The following is a 21,306-nucleotide window of genomic DNA, read 5'->3' on the forward strand; positions in this document are numbered from 1 at the left end:
TACTAATAATAATAATGGCATTTATTAAGCGCTTACTATGTGCAAAGCACTGTTCTAACCGCTGGGGAGGTTACAAGGTGATGAGGTTGTCCCACGGGGGGCTCACAGTCTTCATCCCCATTTTCCAGATGAGGGAACTGAGGCCCAGAGAAGTGAAGTGACTTGCCCAAAGTCACCCAGCTGACAAGTGGCGGAGCCGGCATTTGAACCCATGACCTCTGACTCCAAAACCCGGGCTCTTTCCACTGAGCCACGCTGCTCATTGTACTCTCCCAAGTGCTTTGACTGACTGTTATAAAACCGAGACCCCGCGCGGCACAATAAAGAAGATCAGAGCAGGCTCGTCCTGTGCTGGAAGGGAAGGAACCGCGGGGGGGGGGGGGGGGCAGTGGGAGTATATATGTTGCCAACTTGTACTTCCCAAGCGCTTAGTACAGTGCTCTGCACACAGTAAGCGCTCAATAAATACAATTGAATGAATGAATGAATGAGTAGGGAGAGGAGGCGGTTCCTTATTCATAATAATATGTTTATTTGCATATATATTGCCAACTTGTACTTCCCAAGCACTTAGTACAGTGCTCTGCACACAGTAAGCGCTCAATAAATACAACTGAATGAATGAATGAATGAATGAGTAGGGAGAGGAGGCGATTCCTTACTCATAATAATATATGTTTATATGTATATATGTTGCCAACTTGTACTTCCCAAGCGCTTAGTACAGTGCTGTGCACACAGTAAGTGCTCAATAAATACAATTGAATGAATGAATGAATGAGTAGGGAGAGGAGGTGGTTCCTTATTCATAATAATATGTTTATATGTATATATGTTGCCAACTTGTACTCCCAAGCGCTTAGTCCAGTGCTCTGCACACAGTAAGCGCTCAATAAATATGATTGAATGAATGAATGTCGCAGCGAGCCATCCCCATCCAAATCCCCCCTGCCCCCCGGCCCCAGCCTAACTTACCATGGAAAGCAGGCCAGGAGCTGAATGCCTGAGTTTAAAATTTTCATCTGCAAACGGCCCTCGGTAAATGCTGGCAACTCCGGTGCCATCTCCCTGTCCAGAGAGAGGGGAAGGACGGGTCAATCAATCAATCAATCGTATTTATTGAGCGTTTACAAGTTGGCAACATCTAGAGACGGTCCCTACCCAACACCAGGCTCACAGTCTAGAAGGGGGAGACAGACAACAAAACATATTAACAAAATAAAATAAATAGAATAGATATGTACAGGTAAAATAGAGTAATAAATATGTACAAATATGTACACACCAGCTGGGCCCCAGAGACATCGCAAGAAGCGCAACATATAGAGACAGTCCCTACCCAACAGTGGGCTCACAGTCTAGACGGGGGAGACAGACAACAAAACATATTAACAAAATAAAATCAACAGAATAGATATGTACAAGTAAAATATATAGAGTAATAAATATGTACAAATGTGTACGGACTGGCTGGGCCCCAGAGACATCGCAAGAAGCGCAACATATAGAGGCAGTCCCTACCCAACAGCGGGCTCACAGTCAAGAAGGGGGAGACAGAGAACAAAACCAAACATATTAACAAAATAAAATCAATAGAATAGATATGTACAAGTAAAATAAATAGAGTAATAAATATGTACGGACTGGCTGGGCCCCAGAGGCATCGCAAGAAGCGCAACATATAGAGACAGTCCCTACCCAACAGTGGGCTCACAGTCTAGAGGGGGGAGACAGACAACAAAACCAAACATATTAACAAAATAAAATCAATAGAATAGATATGTACAAGTAAAATAAACAGAGCAATAAATATGTACAAATACGTACGCACCTGCTGGGCCCCAGAGACATGGCAAGAAGCGCAACATATAGAGACAGACCCTACCCAACAGCGGGCTAAGAGTCTAGAAGGGGGAGACAGACAACAAAACATATTAACAAAATAAAATCAATAGAATAGATATGTACAAGTAAAATAAATAGAGTAATAAATATGTACGGACTGGCTGGGCCCCAGAGGCATCGCAAGAAGCGCAACATATAGAGACAGTCCCTACCCAACAGTGGGCTCACAGTCTAGAGGGGGGAGACAGACAACAAAACCAAACATATTAACAAAATAAAATCAATAGAATAGATATGTACAAGTAAAATAAATAGAGTAATAAATATGTACAGACTGGCTGGGCCCCAGAGACATCGCAAGAAGTGCAACACATAGAGACAGTCCCTACCCAACAGCGGGCTCACAGTCTAGACGGGGGAGACAGAGAACAAAACCAAACGTATTAACAAAATAAAATCAATAGAATAGATATGTACAAGTAAAATAAATAGAGTAATAAATATGTACAAATACGTATGGACTGGTTGGGCCCCAGAGACAGCACAAAAGCACAACATATAGAGACGGTCCCTAACCAACAGTGGGCTCACAGTCTAGAAGGGGGAGACAGAGAACAAAACCAAACATATTAACAAAATAAAATCAATAGAATAGATATGTACAAGTAAAATAAATAGAGCAATAAATATGTACAAATACGTATGCACCTGCTGGGCCCCAGAGACATCACAAGAAGCGCAACATATAGAGACAGACCCTACCCAACAGCGGGCTCACAGTCTAGAAGGGGGAGACAGACAACAAAATTAAACATATTAACAAAATAAAATCAATAGAATAGATATGTACAAGTAAAATAAAGTAATAAATATGTACAAATATGTACGCACCGGCTGGGCCCCAGAGACATCGCAAGAAGCGCAACATATAGAGACAGTCCCTACCCAACAGTGGGCTCACAGTCTAGAAGGGGGAGACAGACAACAAAACATATTAACAAAATAAAATCAATAGAATAGATATGTACAAGTAAAATAGAGTAATAAATATGTACAAATATGTACGCACCGGCTGGACCCCAGAGACATCGCAAGAAGCGCAACATATAGAGACAGTCCCTACCCAACAGTGGGCTCACAGTCAAGAAGGGGGAGACAGAGAACAAAACCAAACATATTAACAAAATAAAATCAATAGAATAGATATGTACAAGTAAAATAAATAGAGTAATAATTATGTACAAATATGTACGCACCGGCTGGGCCCCAGAGACATCACAAGAAGCACAACATATAGAGACAGTCCCTACCCAACTATGGGCTCACAGTCTAGAAGGGGGAGACAGGGAACAAAACATATCAACAAAATAAAATCAATAGAATAGATATGTACAAGTAAAATAGAGTAATAAATATGTACAAATATTTACATATTTGACATCGCAAGAAGCAAACTAACTGTGGCAAAAAAAGATTGGCACACCCGGAGAGTGCTGGACCTCCTGGCCCTTCCGACCGGCTGGCTTTCTCCCAACACGTCGGCTGGGAGCCCCCGCTCGCTCCGCCGAGTCCGCGGGATTGGGAATCGGAGCCGGCGGCGGGATTGGATTAATAAATGCCATTCATTTATTTCGGGGTTTCGGGGACGGAGCCGGGCCGTTGGGGCTGATCCCAGGGCTGCCCACCCCTGGGGACAATCACGTATCACCCCCAAGGACGCATCTGGGCCTCAGTTCCCTCATCTGGAAAATGGGGATGAAGACTGCGAGCCCCTTGTGGGACAACCTGATCACCTTGGCATCTACCCCAGTGCTTAGAACAGTGTGAGCCCACTGTTGGGTAGGGACTGTCTCTGTATGTTGCCAACTTGGACTTCCCAAGCGCTTAGTACAGTGCTCTGCACGCAGTAAGTGCTCAATAAATACAATTGATTGATTGATTGCTTTGCACATAGTAAGCGCTTAACAAATACCATCACTATTATTATTAAATGAACATAGTAAGCGCTTAACAAATACCAACATCATTATTATGATTAAATACGATTGACTGAATGGACGTGGTCCTTGTCTGCTCGGCCCTTTGGGGAGCAGCTCATGGGTCTCACGGGCAACCACTCGAGAAAGAGTTTCCACTCTCTGTCTCCCCCATCTAGACTGTGAGCCCACTGTTGGGTCGGGACCGTCCCTAGATGTTGCCAACTTGGACTTCCCAAGCGCTTAGTACAGTGCTCTGCACACAGTAAGCGCTCGATAAATATGATTGATTGATTGATCTTCTAGACTGTGAGCCCACTGTTGGGTAGGGACCATCTCTATATGTTGCCAACTTGCACTTCCCAAGCGCTTAGGACAGTGCTCTGCACACAGTAAGCGCTCAATAAATACGATTGAATGAATAAATGAATGTTGGGTAGGGACCATCTCTATATGTTGCCAACTTAGACTTCCCAAGCGCTTAGTACAGTGCTCTGCACACAGTAAGCGCTCAACAAATACGACTGAATGAGTGAATAGGGACCGTCTCTATATGTTGCCAACTTGTACTTCCCAAGAGCTTAGTCCAGTGCTCTGCACACAGTAAGCGCTCAATAAATATGATTGAATGAATGAATGAATGTTGGGTAGGGACCATCTCTATACGTTGCCAACTTGTACTTCCCAAGTGCTTAGTACAGCGCTCTGCACACAGTAAGCGCTCAATAAATACGAATGATTGATTGATCTTGCCCCTCTTCCGCCCCTTCCACCCTGAGGTCCCTCGACACGGCTCCTTCCCGGAAGCTAAGGCTGAGGCAGGGCATTTTACTACTTCTTGATCAGCGTGAATAATAATAATAATGATGATGATGGCATTTGTTAAGTGCTTACTATGTGCCAGGCACTGTTCTAAGCGCTGGGGGGGATACAAGGTAATCAGGTTGTCCCACATGGGGCTCACAGCCTTAATTGCCATTTTACAGATGAGGTAACTGAGGCACAGAGAAGTGAAGTGACTTGCCCAAAGTCACACAGCTGACAGGTGGCAGAGCCGGGATTAGAACCCATAATAATAGCATTTATTAAGTGCTTACTCTGTTCAAAGCACTGTTGTAAGCGCTGGGGAGGGTACAAGGTGATCGCGTTGTCCCACGGGGGGCTCACAGTCTTCATCCCCATTTTTATAGATGAGGGAACTGAGGCACAGAGAAGTGAAGTGACTTGCCCAAAGTCACACAGCTGTCAACATTCTATTTATTTCATTGTTAATATGTTTTGTTTTGTTGTCTGTCTCCCCCTTCTAGACTGTGAGCCTGCTATTGGGTAGGGACCGTCTCTAGATGTTGCCAACTTGTACTTCCCAAGCACTTAGTACAGTGCTCTGCATACAATAAGCACTCAATAAATACGATTGAATGAATAAATGAATGACAGGTGGCGGAGCCGGGATTAGAACCCATAATAATAATAATAATAATAATAATAATAATAATAATAATAGCATGTATTAACCGCTTACTATGTGCAAAGCACTGTTCTAAGCACTGGGGAGGTTGCAAGGTGATCAGGTTGTCCCACGGGGGGCTCACAGTCTTTATCCCTATTTTTATAGATGAGGGAACTGAGGCACAGAGAAGTGACTTGCCCAAAGTCACACAGCTGTCAATATCCTATTTATTTCATTTTGTTAATATGTTTTGTTTTGTTCTGTGTCTCCCCCTTTTAGATTGTGAGCCCACTGTTGGGTAGGGACCGTCTCTATAGGTTGCCAACTTGGACTTCCCAAGCGCTTAGTCCAGTGCTCTGCACACAGTAAGCGCTCAGTTAATACGATTGAACGAATGAATGAAAGTGGCGGAGCCGGGATTTGAACCCATGACCTCTGACTCCAAAGCCCGGGCTCTTTCCACTGAGCCCCACTGCTTCTCTAAGCTGGCTTGGCCCAAAGGGGTTAGGGAACTGTGAGTATAAAAGAAGGGGCCTGAGGGGGATTTTTAGGTGTTTAAAAATGTAAACCAAAACCAACCTGCAAATAATCTTACTAGCTCTGAGCCAACATTCATTCAGTCGTATTTATTGAGTGCTTACTGTGGGCAGAGCACTGGACTAAGCGCTTGGGAAGAACAAGTTGGCACCATCTAGAGACGGTCCCTACCCAACAGCGGGCTCACAGTCTAGAAGGCCGTGGGTTCAAATCCCGGCTCCGCCACTTGTCTGCTGGGTGACTTTGGGCAAGTCACTTCACTCCTCTGGGCCTCAGTTCCCTCATCTGTCAAATGGGGATGAAGACTGTGAGCCCCACATGGAACAACCTGATCACCTTGTATCTCCCCCAGTGCTTAGAACGATGCTTCGCACATTCATTCATTCAATCATATTTATTGAGCGCTTACTGTGTGCAGAGCACTGTACTGAGCGCTTGGGAAGAACAAGTTGGCAACATCTAGAGACCGTCCCTACCCAACAGCGGGCTCACAGTCTAGAAGGCCATGGGTTCAAATCCCGGCTCCGCCACTTGTCTGCTGGGTGACTGTGAGCAAGTCACTTCACTCCTCTGGGCCTCAGTTCCCTCATCTGTCAAATGGGGATGAAGACTGTGAGCCCCACATGGAACAACCTGATCACCTTGTATCTCCCCCAGTGCTTAGAACGATGCTTCGCACATTCATTCATTCAATCATATTTATTGAGCACTTACTGTGTGCAGAGCACTGTACTGAGAGCTTGGGAAGAACAAGTTGGCAACATCTAGAGACCGTCCCTACCCAACAGCGGGCTCACAGTCTAGAAGGCCATGGGTTCAAATCCCGGCTCCGCCACTTGTTAGCTGTGTGACTGTGAGCAAGTCACTTCACTCCTCTGGGCCTCAGTTCCCTCATCTATAAAATGGGGATGAAGACTGTGAGTCCCCCGTGGGACAACCTGATCACCTTGTATCTCCCCCAGTGCTTAGAACGATGCTTCGCACATTCATTCATTCAATCGTATTTACTGAGCGCTTACTGTGTGCAGAGCACTGTACTGAGCGCTTGGGAAGAACAAGTTGGCAACATCTAGAGACGGTCCCTACCCAACTGCGGGCTCACAGTCTAGAAGGTCATGGGTTCAAATCCCGGCTCTGCCACTTGTTAGCTGTGTGACTGTGGGCAAGTCGCTTCACTCCTCTGGTCCTCAGTTCCCTCATCTGTCAAATGGGGATGAAGACTGTGAGCCCCATTTTATTTATTTATTTATTTATTTATTTATTTATTTTGCTTGTGCATATCTATTCTATTTATTTTATTTTGTTAGTGTGTTTGGTTTCGTTCTCTGTCTCCCCCTTTTAGACTGTGAGCCCACTGTGGGGTAGGGACTGTCTCTATATGTTGCCAATTTGTACTTCCCAAGCGCTTAGTCCAGTGCTCTGCACATAGTAAGCGCTCAATAAATACGATTGATGATGATGATGATGACAACCTGATCACTTTGTATCTCCCCCAGTTCTTAGAATGGTGCTTCACACATAGTAAGTGCCTAACAAATACCATCATTACTATTATTACTCGAACCCCAGCTCCGCCACATGTCTGCTGTGGGACCTTGGGCAAGTCACACGCTCAGAACAGTGCTTTGCACATAGTAAGCGCTTAATAAATGCCATTACTATTATTATTATCTGTAAAATGGGGGATTAAGAGTGTGAGCCCTATGTGGGATGGGGTAACTTTGGATCTTCCCCGGCGCTTAGAACAGTGCTGTGCACATAGTGCACATAGCGGGGAAGCAGCAAGGCTCAGTGGAAAGAGCCCGGGCTTTGGAGTCAGAGGTCGCGGGTTCAAATCCCGGCCCCGCCACTTGTCAGCTGTGTGACGTTGGGCAAGTCACTTCACTTCTCTGGGCCTCAGTTCCCTCATCTGGAAAACGGGGATGAAGACTGGGAGCCCCTCGTGGGACAACCTGATTACCTTGTACCTACCCCAGCGCTAAGAACAGTGCTTTGCACATAGTAAGCGCTTAACAAATGCCAACATTATTAGTAGTAGTAGTAGTAGCCGCTTAACAAGTACCATAATTATTATTATTATTATTGTTCACACCAAGCCGACAGAGCCACGTCAATTTTAACCACAAATAGCCACCTCCGGGTGCTCAACGACAGGTGAGGGTCGAAGTCGGGCCTCGGGGACCGGTATCCGGCACCCGCCGGGCGAGGAGGGGAGAAGAAGGCAAACGTTGCACCTACGTTGACAAAGTCACCGCCCTGGATCATGAAATCCTTTATAACCCTGAAATGCGAGAAAGAACGATGATGAGAGAGAGATAGTGAGCGGCAGTGTGCCCCGGGGGCTCAGCTGAGCGCTGTACTAAGCGCTCGGGAGAGTCCAACACGACAGATTTAGCAGACACGTTCCCTGTGCCTAACGAGCTTATAGTCGAGAGAGATGGCCGTTAATGTGATTAAGTTGTTTATTCTACGGAATTGGGCCGTTAATGTGATTAAGCCATTTATCATACGGAATTTAAAGATATACGGGTACCGACACCGTTCATGTGATTAAGCCGTTTGTTATATGGAATTGGGCCGTTAACGTGATTAAGTCATTTATTCTACGGAATTTAAAGATATACGGGTACCGACACCGTTAACGTGATTAAGCCGTTTGTTATACGGAATTGGGCCGTTAACGTGATTTAGTCATTTATTATACGGAATTTAAAGATATACGGGTACCGACACCGTTAACGTGATTAAGCCGTTTGTTATATGGAATTGGGCCGTTAACGTGATTAAGTCATTTATTATACGGAATTGAAAGATATACGGGGAAGTGCTGGGGCGTGAATGTCAACTCTCCAAAGGTGAGGCGGGAGGGAGAGCGAGCTGGGGGAAAGAGGGTTTCATCGGGGATGGGGCGAAAGGCGGGGAGGTGGGACGGGAGCGACGGCAGCCAGGGATATTACCTGTGGAAAGTGCTCCCCTTGTATCCGATGGGGACCCCATCTTTCCTGTGACAAAAGGGAAAGAAAGGGACTCGAAGACCCGAAACTCGGTCTGTTTCCATCGCTATTCAAATCAATCAATCGGTCAATCGTATTTATTGAGCGCTTACTGTGTGCAGAGCACTGCACTAAGAACTTGGGAAGTCCAAGTTGGCAACATAATAGAGACAGTCCCTATCCAACAGCGGGCTCACAGTCTAGAAGGGGGAGACAGACAACAAAACAAAACATACTAATAAAATAAAATAATTAGAATAAATATGTACAAATAAAATAAAAAAGTTTCAGTCACTCCATGGGAGTTTGGGGAATGGGAAAATTTTCTATACTTATTTTTTTTTTTTTGTATTTATTGAGCACTTACTGTGGGCAGAGCACTGGACTAAGTGCTTGGGAAGTCCAAGTTGGCAACATAATAGAGACGGTCCCTACCCAACAGTGGGCTCACAGTCTAGAAGGGGGAGACAGACAACAAAACAAAACATAATAACAAAATAAAATAATTAGAATACGTACAAATAAAATAAATAAGCTTCAGTCACTCCATGGGAGTTTGGGGAATGGTAAAATTTTCTATACTTATTTATTTATTTTTTTTGTATTTATTGAGCGCTTACTGTGGGCAGAGCACTGTACTAAGCGCTTGGGAAGTACACGTCGGCAACATCTAGAGACAGTCCCTACCCAACAGCAGGCTCACAGTCTAGAAGCGGGGAGACAGAGAACAAAACCAAACATAATAACAAAATAAAGTAATTACAATATGTACAAATAAAATAAATAAGTTTCAGTCATTCCATGGGAGTTTGGGGAATGGTAAAATTTTCTATATATATATATATTTTTTTGTATTTATTGAGCGCTTACTGTGGGCAGAGCACTGGACTAAGCGCTTGGGAAGTCCAAGTTGGCAACATAACAGAGACGGTCCCTACCCAACGGCGGGCTCACAGTCTAGAAGGGGGAGACAGACAATAAAACAAAACATAATAACAAAATAAAATAATTAGAATAAATATGTACAAATAAAATAAGTAAGTTTCAGTCACTCCATGGGAGTTTGGGGAATGGTAAAATTTTCTATAATTATTTAATTTTTTTTGTATTTATTGAGCGCTTACTGTGGGCAGAGCACTGGACTAAGCGCTTGGGAAGTCCAAGTTGGCAACATAATAGAGACGGTCCCTACCCAACGGCGGGCTCACAGTTTAGAAGGGGGGAGACAAAGAACAAAACCAAACATACTAACAAAATGAAATAAATAGAATAGATATGTACAAGATAAATAAATAAATAGAGTAATAAATATGTACAGACATATATACATTTCCCAAGCAAATGATTCCCCAGAAGGCACACGATGCTTTCCGGATTTGGGAGAATGGGTAGCAAGTTTCGACCGCTATGAAAGGTGGGTCCCACTTAAAAGGGAGGAGAGAACGGCCCAAATACCTAGAACGGAAAATGAAAGCAACATTCGCAGACAAAGCAAACTTGAAAATCAATCAATCAATCGTATTTATTGAGCGCTTACTATGTGCAGAGCACTGTACTAAGCGCTTGGGAAGTACAAATTGGCATCACATAGAGACAGTCCCTACCCAACAGTGGGCTCACAGTCTAAAAGGGGGAGACAGAGAACAGAACCAAACATACCAACAAAATAAAATAAGTAGGATAGAAGTGTACAAGCAAAATAAATAAATAAATAAATAGAGTAATAAATATGTACAACCATATATACATATATACAGGTATACCTATAAAGATACCTATATTGAACTTGTACACATTTACTATTCTATTTTATTTTGTTAATATGTTTTGTTTTGTTGTCTGCCTCCCCCTTCTAGACTGTGAGCCTGCTGTTGGGTATGGACCGTCTCTATATATTGCCAACTTGGACTTCCCAAGCGCTTAGTACAGTGCTCTGCACACAACAAGCGCTCAATAAAGATGATTGAATGAATGAATGAATAGGGGCCGTCTCTATGTTGCCAACTTGGACTTCCCAAGCGCTTAGTCCAGTGCTCTGCACACAGTAAGCGCTCAATAAATACGATTGATTGATTGAATGAATAGGGACCGTCTCTATGTTGCCAACTTGGACTTCCCAAGCGCTTTGCACAGTGCTCTGCACACAGTAAGCGCTCAATAAACACGATTGAATGAATGAATGAATAGGGACCGTCTCTATGTTGCCAACTTGGACTTCCCAAGCGCTTAGTACAGTGCTCTGCACACAGTAAGCGCTCAATAAAGACGACTGAATGAATGAATAGGGACCGTCTCTATGTTGCCAACTTGTACTTCCCAAGCGCTTAGTCCAGTGCTCTGCACACAGTAAGCGCTCAGTAAATACGATCGAATGAGTGAATGAATAGGAACCGTCTCTATGTTGCCAACTTGTACTTCCCAAGTGCTTAGTCCAGTGCTCTGCAGACAGTAAGCGCTCAATAAATACAATTGAAGGAATGAATGAATAGGGACCGTCTCTATGTTGCCAACTTGGACTTCCCAAGCGCTTGGTACAGTGCTCTGCACACAGTAAGTGCTCAATAAATACAATTGAATGAATGAATAGGGACCATCTCTATGTTGCCAACTTGGACTTCCCAAGCACTTAGTCCAGTGCTCTGCACACAGTAAGCGCTCAATAAATACAATCGAATGAATGAATGAATAGGGACCGTCTCTATGTTGCCAACTTGGACTTCCCAAGCGCTTAGTCCAGTGCTCTGCACACAGTAAGCGCTCAATAGATACGATTGAATGAATGAATGAATAGGGACCGTCTCTATGTTGCCAACTTGGACTTCCCAAGCGCTTAGTCCAGTGCTCTGCACATAGTAAGCGCTCAATAAATACGATTGAATGAATAGGGACCGTCTCCATGTTGCCAACTTGTACTTCCCAAGTGCTTAGTCCAGTGCTCTGCACACAGTAAGCACTCAATAAATGCGATTGAATGAATGAATGACTAGGGACTGTCTCTATGTTGCCAACTTGGACTTCCCAAGCGCTTAGTCCAGTGCTCTGCACATAGTAAGCGCTCAATAAATACGATTGAATGACTGAATGAAGGAATGAACAGGAATCGATGCCTTTAACTTAAACGAGCCCAGCAGTGATCAACAACAAACAAGTCGGCAAACGCATTCGACTCTCCCCCCCTTTTTTTTGGCGGTGCTTTAGGCGGTGTGCCGTGAAGTATGTATGAAGTATGTATGTATGAAGTATGAAGTACGCCGTGAAGTATCGCTCGTAGGAAATCACTACCGGTTTAGACGTGATGGGGACCTTTTCCGAGAGGCGTTCCCACCGCCTCCAGTTGGCTGGAGATTCTGGGGTTGGAAAGGGAAAGGGGTCACGGGACGGCGGCCCGTCGTCGGAAATGCTTGACCGTGCCGGCCGCTCCCAGAGGGCCAGTCAGCAAGTCAATCGCATTTATTGAGCGCTCACTGTGGGCAGCGCACTGGACTAAGCGCTCGGGAGAGGACAGTACAGCAGGCAACGGTCCAGCTACGGCGCGGTGTTCCTTGAGGGCTCAAGGACCGTGGAAAGGGGAAAATCGTTCCGGCACACTGACCTGAATTCCCCGGTGCAGAACTGCCTGAAAAGAAAATGAGAGTCTGTCAGAGGCCGGAGGGTGGCTGGTTGGCATGAGGGGGCATGGGAAAGGCTAAGCAGATGGGAGGAAGGACAGGATGATATTCCAACCGATGCCAATAATAATAATAATGGCGTTTATTAAGCGCTTACTATGTGCAAAGCACTGCTCTAAGCGCTGGGGAGGTTACAAGGTTGTCCCACAGGGGTCTCACAGTCTTCATCCCCATTTGACAGACGAGGGAACGGAGGCACAGAGAATCAATCAATCAATCGTATTTATTGAGCGCTTACTATGTGCAGAGCACTGCACTAAGCGCTTGGGAAGTACAAGTTGGCAACATCTAGGGACCCAACAGTGGGCTCACAGTCTAAAAGGGGGAGACAGAGAACAGAACCAAACATACCAACAAAATAAAATACGTAGGATAGAAATGTACAAGTAAAATAAATAAATAGAGTAATAAAGTGAAGTGACTTGCCCCAAGTCACCCAGCTGACAAGTGGCGGAGCCGGAACTCGAACCCATGACCTCTGACTCCAAAGCCCGGGCTCTTTCCACTGAGCTATGCTGCTTCTCTGAGCTACGCTGCTTCTCCAACTGGGGAGCCTGGGGGTGTGAACTGGACAGCGGGCGGGGGGGAGTCTTCATCCCCATTTGACAGATGAGGGAACTGAGGCCCAGAGAAGTGAAGTGACTTGCCCCAAGTCACCCAGCTGACAAGTGGCGGAGCAGGGACTCGAACCCATGACCTCTGACTCCAAAGCCCAGGCTCTTTCCACTGAGCCACGTTGCTTCTCTGAGCTACGCTGCTTCTCCAACTGGGGAGCCTGGGCGTGTGAACTGGACAGCGGGCGGGGGGGAGTCTTCATCCCCATCCGACAGACGAGGTCACTGAGGCCCAGAAAAGTGAAGTGACTTGCCCCAAGTCACCCAGCTGACAAGTGGCGGAGCCGGGACTCGAACCCACGACCTCTGACTCCAAAGCCCGGGCTCTTTCCACTGAGCTACGCTGCTTCTCCAACTGGGGAGCCTGGGGGTGTGAACTGGACAGCGGTGGGGGGGAGTCTTCATCCCCATTTGACAGATGAGGTCACTGAGGCCCAGAGAAGTGAAGTGACTTGCCCAAAGTCACCCAGCTGACAAGTGGCGGAGCCGGGATTCGAACCCACGACCTCTGACTCCAAAGCCCAGGCTCTTTCCACTGAGCTACGCTGCTTCTCTGAGCTACCCTGCTGCTCCAACTGGGGAGCGAACTGGACAGTGGGGGGGGAGTCTTCATCCCCATTTGACAGATGAGGGAACTGAGGCCCAGAGAAGTGAAGTGACTTGCCCCAAGTCACCCAGCTGACAAGTGGCGGAGCCGGGACTCGAACCCATGACCTCTGACTCCAAAGCCCGGGCTCTTTCCACTGAGCTACGCTGCTTCTCCAACTGGGGAGCCTGGGGGTGTGAACTGGACAGTGGGGGCGGGAGTCTTCATTCCCATTTGACAGATGAGGGAACTGAGGCCCAGAGAGGTGAAGTGACTTGCCCCAAGTCACCCAGCTGACAAGTGGCGGAGCCGGGATTCGAACCCACGACCTCTGACTCCAAAGCCCGGGCTCTTTCCACTGAGCTACGCTGCTTCTCTGAGCTACCCTGCTGCTCCAACTGGGGAGCCTGGGGGAGTGAACTGGACAGTGGGGGGGGGGGAGTCTTCATCCCCATTTGACAGATGAGGGAACTGAGGCCCAGAGAAGTGAAGTGACTTGCCCCAAGTCACCCAGCTGACAAGTGGCGGAGCCGGGACTCGAACCCACGACCTCTCACTCCAAAGCCCGGGCTCTTTCCACTGAGCTACGCTGCTTCTCCAACTGGGGAGCCTGGGGGTGTGAACTGGACAGCGGGGTGGGGGGGGAGTCTTCATCCCCATTTTCCAGATGAGGGAACTGAGGCCCAGAGAAGTGAAGTGACTTGCCCCAAGTCACCCAGCTGACAAGTGGCAGAGCCAGGACTCGAACCCATGACCTCTGACTCCAAAGCCCGGGCTCTTTCCACTGAGCTACGCTGCTTCTCCAAATGGGGAGCCTGGGTGTGTGAACTGGACAGCGGTGAGGGGGGGAGTCTTCATCCCCATTTGACAGATGAGGGAACTGAGGCCCAGAGAAGTGAAGTGACTTGCCCCAAGTCACCCAGCTGACAAGTGGCGGAGCCGGAACTCGAACCCAGGACCTCTGACTCCAAAGTCCGGGCTCTTTCCACTGAGCTACGCTACTTCTCCAAATGGGGAGCCTGGGGGTGTGAACTGGACAGCGGGGGGGGGGCGGGGGGGAGTCTTCATTCCCATTTGACAGATGAGGGAACTGAGGCCCAGAGAAGTGAAGTGACTTGCCCCAAGTCACCCAGCTGACAAGTGGCGGAGCCGGGACTCGAACCCACCACCTCTGACTCCAAAGCCCGGGCTCTTTCCACTGAGCTACGCTGCTTCTCCAACTGGGGAGCCTGGGGGTGTGAACTGGACAGCGGTGGGGGGAGTCTTCATCCCCATTTGACAGATGAGGGAACTGAGGCCCAGAGAAGTGAAGTGACTTGCCCCAAGTCACCCAGCTGACAAGTGGCGGAGCCGGGATTCGAACCCACGACCTCTGACTCCAAAGCCCGGGCTCTTTCCACTGAGCTACACTGCTTCTCTGAGCTACCCTGCTGCTCCAACTGGGGAGCCTGGGGGAGTGAACTGGACAGTGGGGGGGGAGTCTTCATCCCCATTTGACAGATGAGGGAACTGAGGCCCAGAGAAGTGAAGTGACTTGCCCCAAGTCACCCAGGTGACAAGTGGCGGAGCCGGGACTCGAACCCATGACCTCTGACTCCAAAGCCTGGGCTCTTTCCACTGAGCTACGCTGCTTCTCCAACTGGGGAGCCTGGGGGCGTGAACTGGACAGCGGGCGGGGGGGGGAGTCTTCATCCCCATTTGACAGATGAGGGAACTGAGGCCCAGAGAAGTGAAGTGACTTGCTCCAAGTCACCCAGCTGACAAGCGGCGGAGCCGGGACTCGAACCCACGACCTCTGACTCCAAAGTCCGGGCTCTTTCCACTGAGCTATGCTACTTCTCCAAATGGGGAGCCTGGGGGTGTGAACTGGACAGCGGGGGGGGGGGGGCGGGGGGGAGTCTTCATTCCCATTTGACAGATGAGGGAACTGAGGCCCAGAGAAGTGAAGTGACTTGCCCCAAGTCACCCAGCTGACAAGTGGCGGAGCCGGGACTCGAACCCATGACCTCTGACTCCAAAGCCCGGGCTCTTTTCACTGAGCCACGCTGCTTCTCCAAATGGGGAGCCTGGGGGTGTGAACTGGACAGCGGGTGGGGGGGAGTCTTCATCCCCATTTTCCAGATGAGGGAACTGAGGCCCAGAGAAGTGAAGTGACTTGCCCCAAGTCACCCAGCTGACAAGTGGCGGAGCCGGGACTCGAACCCACGACCTCTGACTCCAAAGCCCAGGCTCTTTCCACTGAGCTACGCCGCTTCTCCAAATGGGGAGCCTGGGGGGAGTGAACTGGACAGCGGTGGGTGGGAGTCCTGCCACTCTTGCTTGACGTCACCGTGAGATCCGTGCAAGCGCCTTCCCCGTCTCGGTGTCCCGGGGTGTCCCCCTTCTAGACTGTTGGGTCGGGACCGTCTCTAGATGTTGCCGACTTGGACTTCCCAAGCGCTTAGTACAGTGCTCTGCACACAGTAAGCGCTCAATAAATACGATTGAATGAATGAATGAGTGAATAAATACGATTGAATGAATGAATGAACTCCTCCTACTACTAGAGAAGCAGCGTGGCACAGTGGAAATGGTGATGATGGCATTTATTAAGCGCTTACTATGTGCAAAGCACTGTTCAAAGCGCTGGGGAGGTTACAAGGTGATCGGGTTGGCCCACGGGGGGCTCACAGTCCTAATCCCCATTTTACAGATGAGGTAACTGAGGCCCAGAGAAGTGAAGTGATGTGCCCAAAGTCACACAGCTGGCGATTGGCGGAGCCGGCATTTGAACCCATGACCTCTGACTCCAAAGCCCATGCCCTTTTCCACTAAGCCATGCTGCTTCTCCAGTAAAGAAAGAGCCCGGGCTTTGGAGTCAGAGGTTGTGGGTTCAAATCCCGGCTCCACCAATTGGCAGCTGTGTGACCTGGGGCAAGTCACTTCACTTCTCTGGGCCTCAGTGACCTCATCTGGAAAATGGGGATGAAGGCTGTGAGCCCCCCGTGGGACAACCTGATCACCTTGTAACCTCCCCGGTGCTTAGAACAGTGCTTTGCACATAGTAAGCGCTTAATAAATGCTATTAAAAAACCAATAAATGTAAAAATAGCATTTATTTATATTAATGTCTGTCTCCCCTATTTATTTTATTTGTGCATGTTTATTCTATTTATTTTATTTTGTTAATACGTTTTGTTTTGTTGTCTGTCTCTCCCTTCTAGACTGTGAGCCCACTGTTGGGTAGGGACCGTCTCTATATGCTGCCGACTTGGACTTCCAAGCGCTTAGTCCAGTGCTCTGCACACAGTAAGCGCTCAATAAATACGATTGAATGAATACGATTGAATGAATGAATGAATTCCTACTACTACTAATAAAAAACGGTGACATTCCCTGCTCCCAGATGCCGTGATGATTCCCTAGGGGCCGAAAACGAGGGAAATCTCCAGATGGACGGGAGGGGAAGAGGGAGAGGACTTTGGTTTTGTTCCCTGTCTCCCCCTTCTAGACTGTGAGCCCACTGTTGGGTAGGGACCGTCTCCAGATGTTGCCAACGTGGACTTCCCAAGCGCTTAGTACAGTGCTCTGCACACAGTAAGCACTCAATAAATACAATTGATTGATTGATTGAATTTTGGTTTTGTTGCCTGTCTCCCCCTTCTAGACTGTGAGCCCACTGTTGGGTAGGGACTGTCTCTAGATGTTGCCGACTTGGACTTCCCAAGCGCTTAGTACAGTGCTCTGCACATGGTAAGCGCTCAATAAATACGATTGATTGATTGATTGACTAAGGCCGGGATGCAATTACCTGAAGTTTTCGGCTGTTTTGGGCACAACGTCGGCAAACAGCTCGATCTTCATGCGGCCCACTTCCTGCAACGGGAAAGGGGGTCACCCGTCAGCCCCGTGGCCCCCCACCACACCCCCACGCTGCCTGGCCACAGACCGGAGTTGGGAGCCCGAGGACGCGGGTTCTAATCCCGCCTCTGCACTTCATTCAATCGTATGCTTAGTAATAATAACAATAATAATAATGATGATGGCATTTATTAAGCGCTTACTATGTGCAAAGCACTGTTCTAATAATAATAATGATGGCATTTATTAAGCGCTTACTATGTGCAAAGCACTGTTCTAAGCGCTGGGGAGGTTACAAGGTGATCAGGTTGGCCCAGAGGGGCTCACAGTCTTAATCCCCCTTTTACAGATGAGGGAACTGAGGCATAGAGAAGTGAAGTGACTTGCCCAAATTCACACAGCTGACAAGGGGAGGAGCCAGGATTTGAACCCATGACTTCCGACTCCAAAGCCCGGGCTCTTTCCACTGAGCCATGCTGCTTCTCAGTGCTGGGGACGCTACAAGGTGATCGGGTTGCCCCACGGTGGGCTCACACTCTTCATCCCCATTTTACAGATGAGGGAACTGAGGCCCAAAGAAGTCAAGTGACTTGCCCAAAGTCATACAGACGAGGTACTGAGGCACAGAGACGTGAAATCACCCAGCTGACAGTTGGCGGAGCCGGGATTTGAACCCATGACCTCTGACACTAAAGCCCATTCTCTTTCCCCTGAGCCACGCTCCTTCTCTAACAGTGCTCTGCACACCAGTAATCAATCAATCGTATTTACTGAGCGCTTACTGTGTGCAGAGCACTGGATGAAGCGCTTGGGAAGGACAAGTTGGCAACATAGAGAGACTTGTAATTCCCAAGCGCTTAGTCCAGTGCTCTGCACACAGTAAGCGCTCAATAAATACGATCGAATGAATGAATGAACGAATAGGGACCATCTCTATATGTTGCCAACTTGGACTTCCCAAGCACTTGGTACAGTGCTCTGCACACAGTAAGCGCTCAATAAATACGATTGAATGAATGAATGAATAGGGACCGTCTCTATGTTGCCAACTTGGACTTCCCAAGCGCTTAGTCCAGTGCTCTGCACACAGTAAGCGCTCAATAAATATGATCGAATGAATGAATGAACGAATAGGGACCATCTCTATGTTGCCAACTTGGACTTCCCAAGCGCTTAGTCCAGTGCTCTGCACACAGGAAGCGCTCAATAAATACGATTGAATGAATGAATGAATAGGGACCATCTCTATGTTGCCAACTTGGACTTCCCAAGCACTTGGTACAGTGCTCTGCACACAGTAAGCGCTCAATAAATATGATTGAATGAATGAGTGAATAGGGACCGTCTCTATGTTGCCAACTTGGACTTCCCAAGCGCTTAGTCCAGTGCTCTGCACACAGTAAGCGCTCAATAAATATGATCGAATGAATGAATGAACGAATAGGGACCATCTCTATGTTGCCAACTTGGACTTCCCAAGCGCTTAGTCCAGTGCTCTGCACACAGGAAGCGCTCAATAAATACGATTGAATGAATGAATGAATAGGGACCATCTCTATGTTGCCAACTTGGACTTCCCAAGCACTTGGTACAGTGCTCTGCACACAGTAAGCGCTCAATAAATACGATTGAATGAATGAATGAATAGGGACCGTCTCTATGTTGCCAACTTGTACTTCCCAAGCGCTTAGTCCAGTGCTCTGCACACAGTAAGCGCTCAATAAAGATGATTGAATGAATGAATGAACGAATAGGGACCATCTCTATGTTGCCAACTTGGACTTCCCAAGCGCTTAGTCCAGTGCTCTGCACACAGGAAGCGCTCAATAAATACGATTGAATGAATGAATGAATAGGGACCATCTCTATGTTGCCAACTTGGACTTCCCAAGCACTTGGTACAGTGCTCTGCACACAGTAAGCGCTCAATAAAGACGATTGAATGAATGAATGAATAGGGACCGTCTCTATGTTGCCAACTTGTACTTCCCAAGCGCTTAGTCCAGTGCTCTGCACACAGTAAGCGCTCAATAAAGATGATTGAATGAATGAATGAACGAATAGGGACCATCTCTATGTTGCCAACTTGGACTTCCCAAGCGCTTAGTCCAGTGCTCTGCACACAGGAAGCGCTCAATAAATACGATTGAATGAATGAATGAATAGGGACCATCTCTATGTTGCCAACTTGGACTTCCCAGGCACTTGGTACAGTGCTCTGCACACAGTAAGCGCTCAATAAATACGATTGAATGAATGAATGAATAGGGACCGTCTCTATGTTGCCAACTTGTACTTCCCAAGCGCTTAGTCCAGTGCTCTGCACACAGTAAGCGCTCAATAAAGATGATTGAATGAATGAATGAATGAGTAGGGACCATCTCTATGTTGCCAACTTGGACTTCCCAAGCACTTGGTCCAGTGCTCTGCACACAGGAAGCGCTCAATAAATACGATTGAATGAATGAATGAATAGGGACCGTCTCTATGTTTCCAACTTGTCCTTCCCAAGCGCTTAGTACAGTGCTCTACACACAGTAAGCGCTCAATAAAGACGATTGAATGAATGAGTGAATGAGTAGGGACCATCTCTATGTTGCCAACTTGTACTTCCCAAGCGCTTAGTACAGTGCCCTGCACACAGTAAGCGCTCAATAAAGACGATTGAATGAATGAATGAATAGGGACCGTCTCTATGTTGCCAACTTGGACTTCCCAAGCGCTTAGTCCAGTGCTCTGCACACAGTAAGCGCTCAATAAAGATGATTGAATGAATGAATGAATAGGGACCATCTCTATGTTGCCAACTTGTCCTTCCCAAGCGCTTAGTGCAGTGCTCTGCACACAGGAAGCGCTCAATAAATACGATTGAATGAATGAATGAAGTCCCCCCACCCCCCAGCCCTTGGTTTGCTTCGTACTAGCTGCGCTTTCCCCCCGCTTTCCCGGCCCTAATGGTTTCGCCCGATTCCCCCCCTCCCACGGCCCCAATGGTTTCGCCCGGTCCATCCTTCCCGCCCCCCTCCCTCCCTCCGGCGGGGTGGTGCGGTCCGGCCCCCCCCCCGCTCCCGGCCCCAATGGTTCCTCCCACCCCCCCCCCCCCATCCATCTGTGGAAAGGCGGCGTGGTGCGGTCCGCCCCCCCCGTTACCGGCCCCAATGGTTTCGCCCGCCCCACCCCCCCCCACCATCTCTAGGCAACGAGAAGCAGCGTGGCTCAGTGGAAAAAGCCCGGGCTTTGGAGTCCGAGGTCCTGGGTTCAAATCCCGACCCCGCCACTTGTCAGCTGGGTGACTTCGGGCAAGCCACTTCACTTCTCTGGGCCTCAGTTCCCTCATCTGGAAAATGGGGATGAAGACTGTGAGCCCCACGTGGGACAACCTGATCACCTTGTAACCTCCCCAGCGCTTGGAACAGTGCTTTGCACAGAGTAAGCGCTTAATAAACGCCGGGGGTTAAGACTGTGAGCCCCGCGTGGGACAACCTTGTAACCTCCCCAGCGCTTAGAACAGTGCTTTGCACATGGTAAGCGCTTAACAAATACCGCAGATCACCAGGCCCTGCTGAGAGCTCACCTCCTCCAGGAGGCCTTCCCAGACTGAGCCCCTTCCTTCCTCTCCCCCTCGCCATCCCCCCCATCTTACCTCCTTCCCTTCCCCACAGCACCTGTATATATGGTTGTACATATTTATTACACTATTTATTTTACTTGTACATATCTATCCTATTTATTTTATTTTGTTGGTATGTTTGGTTTTGTTCTCTGTCTCCCCCTTTTAGACTGTGAGCCCACGGTTG

The 21,306-nt window shown here is 48.0% G+C and overlaps 1 protein-coding gene across 2 annotated transcripts in view; it reads right to left on the bottom strand.

Moving 5' to 3' along the window:
- Positions 1 to 21,306, bottom strand: part of PPIH (peptidylprolyl isomerase H) — a 31,174-nt gene that overhangs the window by 7,973 nt on the left and 1,895 nt on the right. Inside the window, exons 2-6 of one of the 2 annotated variants that reach the window (XM_038746185.1) lie at positions 17,460 to 17,524; positions 12,394 to 12,417; positions 8,766 to 8,810; positions 8,047 to 8,089; positions 976 to 1,068 (exon numbers count right to left, since the gene is read on the bottom strand). In XM_038746185.1, the coding sequence (XP_038602113.1) occupies positions 976 to 1,068; positions 8,047 to 8,089; positions 8,766 to 8,810; positions 12,394 to 12,417; positions 17,460 to 17,524 (270 nt within the window). The remainder of the gene's footprint in view (positions 1 to 975; positions 1,069 to 8,046; positions 8,090 to 8,765; positions 8,811 to 12,393; positions 12,418 to 17,459; positions 17,525 to 21,306) is intronic. The other variant, XM_038746186.1, reaches the window with a different exon arrangement.

This window comes from Tachyglossus aculeatus, chromosome 5 (assembly GCF_015852505.1).
Source record: "Tachyglossus aculeatus isolate mTacAcu1 chromosome 5, mTacAcu1.pri, whole genome shotgun sequence".
NCBI lineage: Eukaryota > Metazoa > Chordata > Mammalia > Monotremata > Tachyglossidae > Tachyglossus > Tachyglossus aculeatus.